General features: G+C 42.4%; 1 protein-coding gene across 1 annotated transcript in view; it reads right to left on the reverse strand.

The window, feature by feature from the left end:
* LOC146389429 (uncharacterized) overlaps positions 1 to 14,902 on the reverse strand; it is a 41,671-nt gene that overhangs the window by 11,679 nt on the left and 15,090 nt on the right. Inside the window, exons 5-7 of the mRNA XM_084910376.1 lie at positions 14,485 to 14,832; positions 13,085 to 13,690; positions 3,067 to 3,399 (exon numbers count right to left, since the gene is read on the reverse strand). Coding sequence (XP_084766502.1) covers positions 3,067 to 3,399; positions 13,085 to 13,690; positions 14,485 to 14,832 — 1,287 coding nt within the window. The remainder of the gene's footprint in view (positions 1 to 3,066; positions 3,400 to 13,084; positions 13,691 to 14,484; positions 14,833 to 14,902) is intronic.

Below are 14,902 nucleotides of genomic sequence, written 5' to 3' on the forward strand. Positions count from 1 at the left end.
GTGGAAGCATTTTACACTCAGTGCTGCAGATGAAACCAAAGTGATATGTAATGTGTGCAAAAGTCAAGTCAACAGAGGCAGCGATATCAAACATCTGTCAACATTTGCTATGCATAATCACTTAAAGCATCCTCTCCTAGTACTGTCTGCCAACCCCCTCCCCCAGCACCAATTCATCATCACAGCCATGTTCTGCCCCTGCAAGTCAGTTGATGAGATGAGATAGATGAGATAGCCTTTATTTGTCAATTACAAACGAGATGACAGACCTTGCCCACCGTACATACAAAACACAAACATCACATTGGGAAAACGGGTCAGGCTAGGTAGCAAGAAAAAAAAACCTTGAAATGTGTAACACAAAAGGATAATCCAGGAGTGCACAGATATCAACACACCATAGCACAATAAAACACAGACAAGCAACATGGGAGAGTGTTCCAGTGTGTACAGCTGATCTGGGTCCGCTGCAATCTTCGATTGTGCCTCCAGCTGATCCGGTGTCCACATTGGATGGGAGGAGGCGTTGTTGTCAGGACAAAGAGTTCTGACAACAATCCTGTTATCATGGGAAGAATTTGTTGTTCCAGTCAGCTTCGACCTTGGCAGGCCTTCAGCTTGTGCCAGTGGGATAGCTGCATGAGTGAAGATGGTGACTGTTTGGGTTTAGTGCGAACAACTGGACGTCCTGACCAACCGCCCCCAACATGTCCGGCTGGATAACCGCTGCTCATCTACCATCACAATGAACACCGGTGTACCACAAGGCTGTGTGATGAGCCCTTTCCTCTACTCCCTCTTCACCCACGACTGCAGACCTGCTGATGGTTCCAACACCATCATTAAGTTTGCAGATGACACCACGGTGATTGGCCTCATCAGTGACAACGATGAGGCCGCCTACAGGGAGGAGGTGGATCGTCTGGCTGAGTGGTGCGACACAAACAACCTGCTGCTTAATACCGAGAAGACCAAGGAGCTCATCGTGGACTACAGGAGGAATGCTGACCCACATCCACCCATCCACATTAAGGGGACGGCTGTGGAGCGTGTGAGCAGCTTCAAGTTCCTGGGAGTCCACATCTCCGAGGATCTCATCTGGACGATCAACTGCTCCAAGCTGGTCAAGAAGGCTCACCAGCGCCTCTTCTTCTTGAGGACTCTGAGGAAGAACCACCTGTCCTCAGACATCCTGGTGAACTTCTATCGCTGCACCATCGAGAGCATCCTGACCAACTGTATAACAGTCTGCTACGGGAACTGCTCTGCCTCGGACCGGAAGGCGTTGCAGAGGGTCGTGAAAACTGCCCAGCGCATCGCCGGAGCACCACTTCCTGCCATAAAAGACATCTACAGGAAGCGGTGTCTGAAAAGGGCTGGGAAAATCATCAAAGACCCCAGTCACCCATCACATGGACTCTTCACCCTCCTGCCCTCTGGGAGGCGCTACAGGGGCCTCTGGACTAAGACCACCAGGTACCGGAACAGCTTCTTCCCCACAGCTGTCAGACTCCTGAACTCTGCCTCCTGACATCTGACCCACATTAAACTCATGGACTGGACATACACACACCCACAACCACCTACACACACACACACAATGGACAACCGTACCCTCAAACACACAATAATAACATGGACTGAACCACCACTCACAACCACTAGCACTTTATATAGCCTCTGTAGAAATTATCCACACCCTCACTTATCTTAACTGCACTACTGTATAGCTCTGTGTAAATAATCATTCTGTACATACGATAATTTTTAACCCTACAACTGTTTACAACTTGCATAGTTCACATTTCTGTATAACTGTATATCTCAGATTTCTGTAAAGTTATTTATTTCATATTCTGTATAGTTTTTCATATTTATATCCTGTTCATAGCCTGTACATAGCTTGTACTCACTACAGCCTGTACATATTTATAGTTATAGAATATTCACAACATACTTCATACCGTGTACATTATAACATACCATAATAGACCCATTTCTGTAATATACTTACATATCTATATTATTGCTAATATATATTGTAATATATCTGTATCATGGCTAAAGCACTTCTGGATGGATGCAAACTGCATTTCGTTGCCTTGTACCTGTGACATGTGCAATGACAATAAAGTTGAATTCTATTCTATTCTAATTCTATTCTAACTGCATCCAATTTTGTTTCCTGTTCTCATGCTGTCCTCCCATAGGTGCCCAGCATGAGTAGAGGTCTCTTTTTTTCCCTCTTGTACTTTCCCATTGTTGTGTACTTTTTCAGTGTTTTTTTCTGTAACGCTGCCGATCTGTCAGTCAGCCTTATGGGATTTTGAACAGCTGTAGCCACTTCTTGTTCTTCGATAAGCCAGCTCCAAGCCAGCTCCAAGCCAGCTCCAAGCCAGCTCCAAACAGCCAGAACTTATCGCGGTTTCAAATTGGTAGATGTCATTCAATGTCGTCCGTCGAGAGTGTTGCCAGACACACGATGCAACCGACCATCGAGTATCCGGCAGCAAACGTCTCCGCAGGACAATCGGGCTCTCCCAAGCCTAGCAGGGTGTAAATTCCGACCAGCTGATCAAATTCATAATTCTTTAGGTTTTAGAGAACAAGAGTGAGAAACCCTTTGAGGGTTAGAGTTAATTGAGACTAGACAAACACATAGAAGCAACAGCAGGGAAGATGAGGGAGGGAGAGAGGGAAAGATGCGTCCGCCTCCTCCGAGAGCTGTCTGTTCAGTGTCCTCCAACAAGGACGGGTGGTAGTGAGGTTCATAATGCTCACAATGGTATTTTATAAGTTGTTGGTTTAACCATGGATGAGGCAATGGCTGATATGTTATTTTCTTTTCAATTACGTTCCTTGTTACATGTTCATTGCTGGATTTATGGAAAAAGATCAACTAATATTGCATATCCATAATTATTATAATATATATAATTAAAAAACACTTACACTGTAACGTTAATTAGAAGTGGAATGCAAAAAAATGTATTTTTACGCCTATTTTGAATTTTACTCGAATACAAATACAAATACCGGCTGCTTTACACATCTCTATACACTCACCTCTGACACTGAGAGTCACTGTTTTCTGTAGCAGCATGTCTCCATCCTCGTTGTAGACGGTGCAGGTGTAGACTCCACTGTCAGTCAGGCGGAGGTCTTTCAGGGTCAGACTGAGGTCTTTAGTGTTCAGTGGTTCTTCCGTCATCTCTGTGCGACCTCTGAAATCTTGGTGCTGTTTGTCTGGCTGGCTGTTACCATTCTCATACACATGGACATTCTTGTACTTGGGCCCAGTGAGTGTCCACTCCACTTTAATGTCCTGAGGAAGGTCGGATGTGGTTTGAAAGGGCAGCTGGGCAGACTTTGCAACCTCCACAATCTCTGGCTGAGGAACTGAGAAAAAAACAAAACAAAAGGACAACATGAGGCAGACATAAGTGAGGCTGATCCTCCATCATGTCCTCTGCTGTGTAACCAGCAGCTCTCCACTACTGTTTTCAGTGTTTCTCTGACTTGAATTCACTCACCCCTATGAGTGAAGCCGAACTGCTTGTGTGTTGATGTTGTTTGACTTTGTTACTGACAGCGTTCATCACTTTTATGAATAGAGTTTCTAAGTGCAGTTAGGGGTGGAGGGTGTTGGGTTGGGTGGTGTCAGGATCACATGTCTGTTTGTTGCAGATGATGTGGTTTTGTTGGCTTCATGGAGAGATGACCTCCAGCTTGTTGTGGGGACATTTACAGTTTAAAATGTGAGAAAGGTCAAAGTGACTCTGAAGCTTCATCCATCTGTTTCATATTTTTAATTCACTCTCATTTACTGAGCAGAGAATGTTTCAGCAGCTCAGAGAGGCTGTATCTGTAAGGAGAAAGCTGAGGTGGTTCAAAATCTGATCAGGATGTTTCATAAATGTCCAACTACTTTACTCAGAACACAGGTTGACCTTCATTAAGCAGGAATCACTGCACTCTGAAACTCTCTGAACACTAAAATTAAACCCCTGAAACCAAATATTATACTGTACAGAGGTGACAGATGGACCAGAAGAGACTTTAATACTGACTGGTTAGATCCATCCACCAAATATAAAGCTGTTCTTACTCAGTGACCTTTGAAGGTCCAGTTCTATGGCTCTTACCTGTAATGATGGCAGAGATCTTCACACAAAGAGAATATTTATGTTTTTGGATTGAGTCTCAAACCAGACACTAATTCTGTCTTTGATGTTGGTGTGCTAGATCCCTCCAGACATAGACAAAGTTTGAAACGTTTTCACAAATATCACACCAATAGATTAGTCAGCTGCAGTGGATTAAATGCCATCTAAAACTAATCTTCATCCTGTCGTATTGTAAATAATACACTGCAGATCTTTTCACTGCTTCCACCATTTTGAAATAGTGAAAAGAGAGGAGAGCATGAGATGTACAGATAGGGCCGGTTCTAGAAAGGCATATATGAGGGGGCAGACAGAAATGTAAAGGGGCACATGGTGGAAATGGAGGCGGGAAATGGGTGAGGGTTGGGTGGGGTGCTCTGGATATCTGTTTTTGTCATTTAATTGGATTGCACTTTGTCAGGCCTCTACTCTAAGACCTGGCTTACTTGGATGTCCAACCTGAAGGCTAAGCTTCTACTGATCTAGCTTTTAGCGTCATTGAGGCATGCAAACCCCCTGACAACGTTAAAAACAAAACAGGAAAAAATCAAATAAAATATATATGCACATACATGTGTGTGTGTATATATATATATATATATATATATATATATATATATATATATATATATATATATACATATTAAAAAAAGACAATACACAAAGTCTTGAAAAATAGAAATACAGAATAAAATATAATATCCAACCAGATCTTTTTAACCAACAACATTAAATCTATCTTAATTAAATGGCCTAATTCTCAAATAAATGTAAAAAAAGTAAGAATAAAATAAGACCTCTGATGTTTACAAAACTAAAAGGGGTTGACATAGTAATAAAAAAATGCCATGTCTTTTTTCTACAATTCTCAAATTAATTTGTAGAACACAACAGATTTTGTCTTGTTTTAAAACTTATTTGTTTTGCAAGGAACTGAACTCTCTGTTTAACTGAACAGCTCCACTCTCTCCTCAATCCACTCTACAATAACAGTCTCCTGCTTCCCTTTCCAAAAACTCTTACAGATTCATCCAAGTTATTTCTTACGGACTTCTCATGGGCCAAGCTCACCAAATTGATCTCAACCAGCATAGAGCCGGACCATGAAAAGACAGACTAATGATGGTAAATGTGATTCTTTTTACTGGATTGAGTTTGAATGAGTCACTCACCAAAATGAATCGAGTAATTTGAGTAATCTGAGTCACTGAGTCAGTTGCCCAGAGAGTGCAAAAATTTACATTTTTCACTCTAATTTTTTTCTTTTCATGTAAATCCTACTGCTACGAGAGTGATTGAAAGAGAAAAACAACTATTTTATCGATTAAAAAAGAGAAAAAAAATTTAAGATTTCTGAAGGGAACATTAATTTTATTTCATTTTATTAGTATTTTCCTCAAATGTGCCAAATATATATTTTCTCATCTAAATAACTTAGTGAAATAGTGTGTTGAGTATTGCAGCATCGACAGCGATCAACTCGAAGGAAAATGACGACGGAGGCAAAAATGTCCTTAATATTTTGGGAACTTTATTCCACATCAACACGCGGCAAAACTTTCCTCATGGGTGCCATTTTCGTTGTGGTATACTTTTTTTCTTCTTAGGAGCGTGATGACGCAGCATCCGTACTCTTACAATGAAACAGTGCCTCCTTGTGGTGACAACTAAAATACTGTCTCTGTTAAACCACAGTAACCATAATGCAGTTAAACACTGTACAACATGAGTACACACAATGAATATCTTAACACCCCCTCTTAACACAGGTTGCTGGAATCTAAAGAAAAGTTGTGCAATAAACGATAAACAGTTGTACAATCTCTACCACACTTCCTTTTTTCTTTTTCTCTCTTTTTTCTTCTTTTAAGCACCAAACATAACGTCAGCAAACTTAGCAAGTTTTAGCTTAGAAACAGGTTTGGTCATAAGATCTGCAACCATTTCTTCAGTGGTGCAATATAATGGACACATTTTCTCTCCATTTACAATGGACCTTACAAAATGATATTTAATGTCCACATGTTTGCACCTCTGTCGGCTCACAGGGTTTTTAGCCAGGGCAATTGTTCCCTGGTTGTCCTATTGTTTGAGTGTATCTGTAGTCATCTATACCTTTCAAAAGCTGTTCTAAATATATACACTCTTGCATTGTGGAAGCCAGAGCCATATACTCTGCTTCACAGGTAGAGAACGCCACAGTGGGCTGTTTCTTGGTCTTCCATGAAACTAAAGAACTGTTGTTACATAGACGTACACAGTAACCAGTAGTGCTGCGTCTGTCAGCGGTGTCACCTGCCCAATCAGCATCATTGTAGGCCACTAGACCCAAATTTTCATCTGTGTTTCTTCTAAAACACAACTTCTTATCTTTGGACCCTTTGAGATATCTCAACACATGTTTCACAGTTCCCCACTGTTCTTCTGTGGAAATGTTGTGATAACTTGCTTACCACAAAACTCAGGTCAGGACGGGTACCTGATGCGAGGTATATAAGACTGCCTACAGCCTCTCTATACATCCTCACATCTCTTATCTTAGTAGCACCTTCTGTGTAACACAACTTCTGATCACAGGGAGTTTCTCTGGGTTTACAGTTCTGCATGTTAAACCTCATCAGCATCTTGTTGACATAGGTTTCTTGTGACATTGTTACACATCCATCAGACTGAGTGAAATCAATACCCAGAAAATGCTTAAGTCTGCCCAAGTCTTTCATCTTAAATCTGACTGAAAGCATTTCTTTCACATCCTTCATTACCTTTTCATTGTCAGCAGCAATTATCAGGTCGTCCACCCAGATGATCATAATCACCATGCCATTTTTTGTCTCTTTGGTATAAACACAATAATCTGCTGGGTTTTGCCTGAAACTGTTCGCTGTTAGGTATTCATGCAAGATCCCATTCCAGTTGCGACCAGATTGCTTTAACCCATACAAGGATTTTTGTAATCTACAGACTAGCCCTTCTCCCTCTTCATAACCTTCTGGCTGATCAATGTAGATTTCATAATCAATGGGAGCGTGTAAATATGCTGTCTTCACATCCATTTGATGGAGTAACAGGTTCTCCTGCGCTGCTTTCTGTAACAAAACTCTTATGCTGGTTAAGTTGGCTGTTGGTGAGAATGTCTCTCCATAATCTATCCCCAACTGTTGGCTGTAACCCTTGGCTACGAACCTTGCCTTGTATCTGTCGTTTCCCTCAATGTCACTCTTAACGGAATAAACCCACTTCCCCCCCCACGCTTTTCTTTCCCTTTGGCAAAGTGGTTAGGGTGAAAGTGTCATTTTCCTGTAACGAGTGAATTTCTTCATCCATGGCTTTGATCCAGTTCTTTGAGTTAGCTGATTCTATGGCTTCCTTAAATGTGTTTGGGACACCACACACTGCCCTGTAGCAGTAGTCTATGGTAGTGTGGATCTCAGCGCTGCCACTGTTGGCAGCTACAAAGTCATTTAAATGTCCCGGTTTTCTTCTCTCCCTAATAGGATACCTTTTGTTGACAGATCCATCACTTGTCACACTTGTCCCTTTTCGTTCACGCTCATCAGGTATACCACTTTGTGGACTTTTGTCTGTCACAATAGGTTCTGGAACCTCCTCATTGTCCTTGTCACCTTTCTCTGAAGGTCTGTTAGCCATAGGCTGTCTTACTCTGCTACAGTCATCATTTAGTTCTCCCTCATCTGTCTGTGTTTGTCTTTCTACATTTACTTTGCTCACAAACTTAACAAGTCTATGTTTCTGAACTTTCTCAGTTTCGGGGTGGTAAACTAAGTAGGCAGGACTGTTCTTATCATAACCTACAAAGAAACCTTGGACACATTTTGAATCAAGTTTCCCTTTGTCCTGTTTGCATGCATAGCACACAGACCCAAATTTCTGCATCTTTGACAAGTCTGGCTTTTTACCTGTCAGCATTTGGTAGGGTGTTTTCCCTGTTCGCTTATTAAAGCATCTGTTCCGTGTTACAGCAGCAGTTTGAATGGCATAGTTCCATAGGCATTTCGGTAGCTGACTCTCAATTAGCATGCACTTGCCCATCTCGAAAAGAGTACGCCACCCCCTCTCGGCTGTACCGTTCTGATGGGGTGAGTACGGGGCTGATGTCTCATGCTTAATGCCATTTTTCCTTAACAGGGTTTGGAAATCTCTGCATGTGAACTCTGTCCCATTGTCTGATCTAATGCATTTTACATTGCCATATGGTGCAACATCCGCTAGAAATTTCTCTGTTGCCTGCACTGTATCAGTTTTCGTCTTCAGGAAATATAGAAACACTGAATTTGAATAATCATCAGTGAATGACTGCACATATTTGTACCCATCAATAGATTCAGTGGCTATCGGACCTGCTAAATCTGTGTGTACCATTTGTAAAGGAGCCTTTGCTGTTGTATCAGGATCTCTGTTTCGGGTTTGTGCAAACTTTCCCTGGATACACACTTCACATTCCTGGTCAGGTCTATCAGTTCTCCCCTTAATCTGCATACCGTTAACCACACCTTGCAATCTTACTACATCTTCATAGTTGCAATGACCTAATATCTCATGCCATGCCTGTATGTCATGACAGGTGTTACACTTATCATTACCCTCAACTTCAGTCTGCAAATAGTACAACTTGCCATACACATGAATGTTAAAGTTAGTACCGTCTTTGTGGGTCAACATGTCCTGCCCTTGTTTAAAGGTGACTGTTGCTCCTAATGCAGTGGCTGACTTTACAGAGAATATGTTCTGGGGGTATGATGGAATAAACAGCGCATCTTTCATCGCTGGCCTGTATTGTCAATCAGGAACACCTCTGCGTCCCCCCTCTGTTGGGCGACGCCTCTGCACTGGGTACCGTCTGCCAGTTCCACGCTGTGTGACTCCGGTCTGAACGCGTCGTCGAAGCTCTTGGACTTGGCGATGCTGTTAATGATGTGTGAGGTAGCCCCAGTGTCTACCAACAGGCCTTTCTCCTCAATGCTGTATGCTGACTGCTGGACTTTGATGTCTACGCCCTTAATCCTGAAGGCATAATCCGGCGTTTCTGCTTTGGATCCGTTGCCGCTCTCATCTGCGACCTTCCGCGCGCCATCTTGTTTGTCTTTATGTCTACATGTGGTGTCACTGTGTGTGCTGCTTTTGCAATGACTGCACCACGTCCTCCGTCTGCACACTTTTGCTCGGTGGCCTTTTAGTCCACACTTGAAACACACAATGTCCACATCGCTCTTGTATCTGCATTGTGCGCTGGATCTCATGTGCTCACGCCCGGTTCTTCCTCCTGTTTTCATTACGTTGTCGCTACACTCCAATGCGCTTGACTTTTCAGTGTCTTCGAAACTCCGTAGCTTTGTTTTGAACTCAGCAAATGTCATATCGTCTTTATCGTGAGTAACGTGTATTGCAAATGGCTTAAAACTTTCAGGTAGTCCTTTTAAAACCATAGCAATCAATAATCCATCACCTAAAGTCTCACCCGCATTGCGCAGTGCTGTAATGGCGGCCTCTGCTCTGATCACATAGTCTGTGACAGTCTCTTCCCTCTTTTTCTGAAGCGATGTCAGCGTGGTGTACAGGTTGATGATTCGGGGCTTCCCCTTTCCAGCGTAGTAGTCCCTCAATATTTCTAATGCTCTTCTCCCATTATCAGGGGCATCTCTCATAATCAATGAGAGGCTTTTAGCGTCCAAAAATTGGATTAACTTGGCGTAAGCATCAGCGTTCTTCTTACCATCTGCTGCTACTTCAGCCTCACTGTTCGGTTCCTTCAGAACAGTGTCTTTTAATCCCAACAAGTGCAAATATCCTAGCACCTTAGTTTCCCAAAGTTCATATCTGGTCTCATCTCCGTCAAACATGAGTCGAGGCAGCCTGCTTGCTCCTTGTTGATCCATGTTGCTATTTAGCCGTTAGCTCGCTATCCGTTGCGGCTCCGGATCTTCATGAGAAAAAACTCTTCTTCGAGTCGGCCCTGGGCCCATAACCTGTTGAGTGTTGCAGCATCGACAGCGATCAACTCGAAGGAAAATGACGACGGAGGCAAAAATGTCCTTAATATTTTGGGAACTTTATTCCACATCAACACGCGGCAAAACTTTCCTCATGGGTGCCATTTTCGTTGTGGTATACTTTTTTTCTTCTTAGGAGCGTGATGACACAGCATCCGTACTCTTACAATGAAACAGTGCCTCCTTGTGGTGACAACTAAAATACTGTCTCTGTTAAACCACAGTAACCATAATGCAGTTAAACACTGTACAACATGAGTACACACAATGAATATCTTAACATAGTGAATTTCTGATTAATTTTACGTACATTATTGCAGCAGCAGAATGCGAGTCAGACACTATTTTTTTTAATAGTGGTGGAACTGAGTTCATATATTTTTTCCTTCAGTCTGCTTATTATCTTTGCAAAACAAACAAAGTGATATACTGCGTCAGTCAGACTTCATCTCAGGTGACGGAGCGACTCTTCCACTGTAACACGCTCTGGGTTTCAGAAGCTGAGATCCGGAAGGGAGGGGTGAGTGAGTCCAATGTAGCACAAGCGTCCACTGAGCTGTGAGCCAGGGGGCGGTAATGCACCTTAACGTTGGTTGCCAACCAAGAAGAAGAAGAAGCTGTGAGCCACGAGGGGGGTGGGGTGATTTGTTTATGCTACGATTCAGCACAGGAAAGGAGGGGGTGAGTAACTCAACTTTTTTTTTTTTTTTTTTTTAAAAACCGCTTGTATATTTGTATATTTTATATATATATATATATATATATATATATATATATATATATATATATATATATATATATATATATATATATATATATATATATATATATTTAAATGTGTGTCTTTTTCCCTATGTTAATACTGTGTTGTGGAAATGACAGTCTTCACTAGTGGGGATAGTTACAAAGCTTTCTTCGTTATGAATTAGCGATACATGTGTTTATTGAACATTTAATGAGCCAGCAAAAAAAACAGAAACTCTTGTAGAGGACATAAAGTCAGAGAAAGAAAAGACAAGGAGCAGGTGCATCTAGTACAGGTAGAGCTGCTGCAAAAACCCACAGAGCCCAGCAGCCAGCGCAACAAATTCTGGATCCTTGGCTTTTAGTTAGCATTAGCAGCACATCCTGCGTCCGATGTGAAAGGACTTTTATGCTGCGCACTGTGACTCACAGCAATGGTCCCGGGTCAGCCCTGACTTTGTGTTAAACTAATCCTACAGTAATGATGGTATTTCTAACCACTGATACACCACAACTTTACCCTTTCAACAGCTGCTGAAAGTAAGGGGACCTAGCTGCTATCGGATATTTACATAGAGATCCTCCAGCTTCAAACTGTATTACCCTTCAAGGACCTGCAGTTCAAAAAAAGCGCCCCTCCGACAGCCAAACCCATCTGTTCTCTGATTGGATTGTTACATTTGTGATTGACATGACATCGACCAATCAGATGAAAGGAAGAAAAATGGGGTCAAAATTCGTACTTGTAACTTGAAACTTGAGGGCAGAGTTTCACACGTATTTTTTGGCTAAGTACACACAAATCTTTTTTTATGCACACACAAATTCGTTTTACACACACAAATCCTGATTTACAAGTACAAAACTGATTTACTAGTACAAAATATTTATGACCACAATTTGAGCCCATATTAGCATGTGTGAGTACAAGAAAATAATTATTAGAATGTTATGTGTTAAATGTGTTTAGATCACAGGAATAGGAAAGGATTTGTCTCTGTGTTTCAGTTTGGCTTAGCTGTAGCCTGAGAGTGTGTGTAATTGTGTAGAGAGAAAGGAATTTATGGTCTGGTGTCATAAAGGAGTCAGGAAGCTACAGTTGGGGGGTTGCTGATGCTGATGCTTGTACCGTTAATAAAAACTCATAATTGCCATAACTTAGAAGCAGGTTTGCAGGAGACTCTCCACCTGATCTGTAAATGTAAGATAACAAGAGGCCAATGGCCCAGTGGATGCAGAGTGGGAGTCTCAGTGTTTGCAGTTTGTTAACTCTGTTTTGTATGTTATCTAAAAGAATCTGGTGTAGCTTGGGTGAGGAGATTACTTTTATGACCGGCAGGAAGTCACGTGCACAGAGACACACACACATAGTGCTTTGACTGTTATGATGCACTCACACCTACATGCACACTCACTCACGTGCACACACATACACACAGGTACGCGCATACAGTCACTCATGTGCACTCACATAGACATACGGGTACGCGCACACACAGGCGCTCACGTGCTCGTGCATACACACACAGACACAGAGTTTGCAGCACACCGTGGGGGTTTTATGATGGGGTCACTTCTATAAAGCTGTGTTTCACAGACAAAGCAGTGAAGATCTGCAGAGGGACACCGCCTGGCACCTCTTCCCTTCTAGAAGAATGCAGGCCTAAATAAAGATGAATAAAGGTTTTGTGAAATAACTACTGAGTTCTGGTGCCGTCTCTGGATGCTCGAGGAATAAAAAAGAACCGGGGTAAAACTGATTTCTTAACACATGTTAGCAGAGCGATGATACTGTGAACTGATGACTTATTGTCTTGATGTGAGCTTTCTACTCTGGGTTTTTCTTCCAGTCCAGAGGAGAAATGTTTCTGTTAAGAAACTGGCTGTTGTTTTTTTCCACAATTTTAATTATAAGCTAGATATATTTCCACTAATGAAATTAGCTTGCTAACATTAACAGGAATGAGTCACTAAATGAGTCAGTTGGGCTTGTGAATCATGATTCACAAGTCAGTATTTTCATTGATTTTCGAGTATTGAACGATTCTTTCACGATTCGCACATCATCAGACAGACAGATGTCAGTCAGTCTGATGCTCTACTGTGTAACCAGCAGCTCTTCACTCCTGTTTTCATTTAACTTGGACAAACAGCTGTTACACTCACCTCTCACACTGAGAGTCACTGATTTCTGTGTCAGCATGTCTCCATCCTTGTTGTAGATGGTGCAGGTGTAGACTCCACTGTCAGTGAGGTGGAGGTCTTTCAGGGTCAGACTGAGGTCTCCAGTTCTCAGTGGATCTTCATTCGTCTCTGTGCGACCTCTGTATTCCTGGTCCTGTTTGTCTGGCTGATTGTTTCCACTCTCATACACGTGGACCTTCATGTTATTGGAGTCTGTCCACTCCACTGTGATGTCCTGAGGAAGGTCAGCTGTAGCTTTAAAGGGCAGCAGGACAGACTCCTTCCCCTGTGTCACCTCCACCATCTCCACCTGGTACTCTGAAGAGAAAACAGAGAAGAACATAGATAGACAGACAATATCATTTACATCTAGAGGACTCATTGTAGAGGATAAGGTCTGAACTTCCTGGAGCCAGGAGATTTTCTGACGGAGGGCCAGACATATAAAACTGTCAGTAAGATGAAAGACTTTCTCTGTAATCCTGGTCTTGTTTGTCTGGCTGATATTTTCCACTCTTATACACATGGACCATCTTCCCTTCAGGTTCAGTGAGTCTCCACTCCACTGTGACGCCCTGAGGAAGAGATCTTCACACAGTAGAAAAAAGTTAATATTCATGTTTTTTAATTGAGTCTGAATTGCAAACCAAATACTGATTCTGTCTTTGATGTTGGTGTGCTGTATCATTCCAGACATTGTTTTACACACAAAGTTTGAGATGTTTTCACAGATCATTCTACCAATGATGGAACAAACCAACTCTTTGTATTAAAACAGGGGTGGGCAACTCCAGGCCTGGATCAACACACCTCAATCGAATGATTAGTTCATTACCAGGCCTCTGGAGAACTTCAAGACATGTTGAGAAGGTAATTTATCCATTTAAATTAGCTGTGTTGAATCAAGGACACATCTAAAACCTGCAGGACACCGGCCCTTGAGGCCTGGAGTTGGACACCCCTGTATTAGAATATCTCGGAATTGCTCGAAATATTTTCTGTAATGGACTGTAGATTGTTCGTAGAGCACATCAGTGCACAGTGTGTGGAAGACTCACTGTGTTGTGTTATATATGATGTTGTGTGCTCTTTAACACTTGCTGTAAGAATGTGTGTTTGCAGTGAAAACCGCTCCCTGTGGTTATCCAGATAAAAGACATTGATATTACCTCCATGAAGAGTTTGTGGTTTTTATTAGAGCAAAGACAGGCAGCAGGAGCCACCGTCTCTCTGCTGCACTACATGGATCAAACTCACAAACACCAAACCTTTGTATGGACTCTGGAGTGCACTACGCAACATCTCCGTGATGCATCACAGGCTGTTTGATTGGATCTTATTCATGGACGATTTGTAATTGGACAAACAGCTGTTACACTCACCTCTGACACTGAGAGTCACTGATTTCTGTAGCAGCATGAGTCCATCCTTGTTGTAGACGGTGCAGGTGTAGACTCCACTGTCAGTGAGGCGGAGGTCTTTCAGGGTCAGACTGAGGTCTCCAGTTCTCAGTGCGTCTTCCTTCATCTCTGTGCGACCTCTGTAAACCTGGTCCTGGTCCAGATTGTCTGGTTGATCTTTTCCACTCTCATACGCGTGGACCTTCATGTGTTTGTATGCAGTGAGTCTCCATTCCACTGTGATGTACTCAGGAAGGTTGGGTGTGGTTTTAAAGGGCAGCAGGACAGACTTCACGCCCTGTGTCACGCCCACCACCTCTGGCTGGAGAGCTGAGAGCAGAACATGTACAGACAGACGTCAGTGAGTGAGTGTGAGCCTCCATCATCTTGTCTGCTGTGT

The sequence above is a fragment of the Perissodus microlepis genome, chromosome 3 (assembly GCF_051167445.1).
Source record: "Perissodus microlepis isolate ML-2025 ecotype Zambia chromosome 3, ASM5116744v1, whole genome shotgun sequence".
Taxonomy (NCBI): Eukaryota; Metazoa; Chordata; class Actinopteri; order Cichliformes; family Cichlidae; genus Perissodus; species Perissodus microlepis.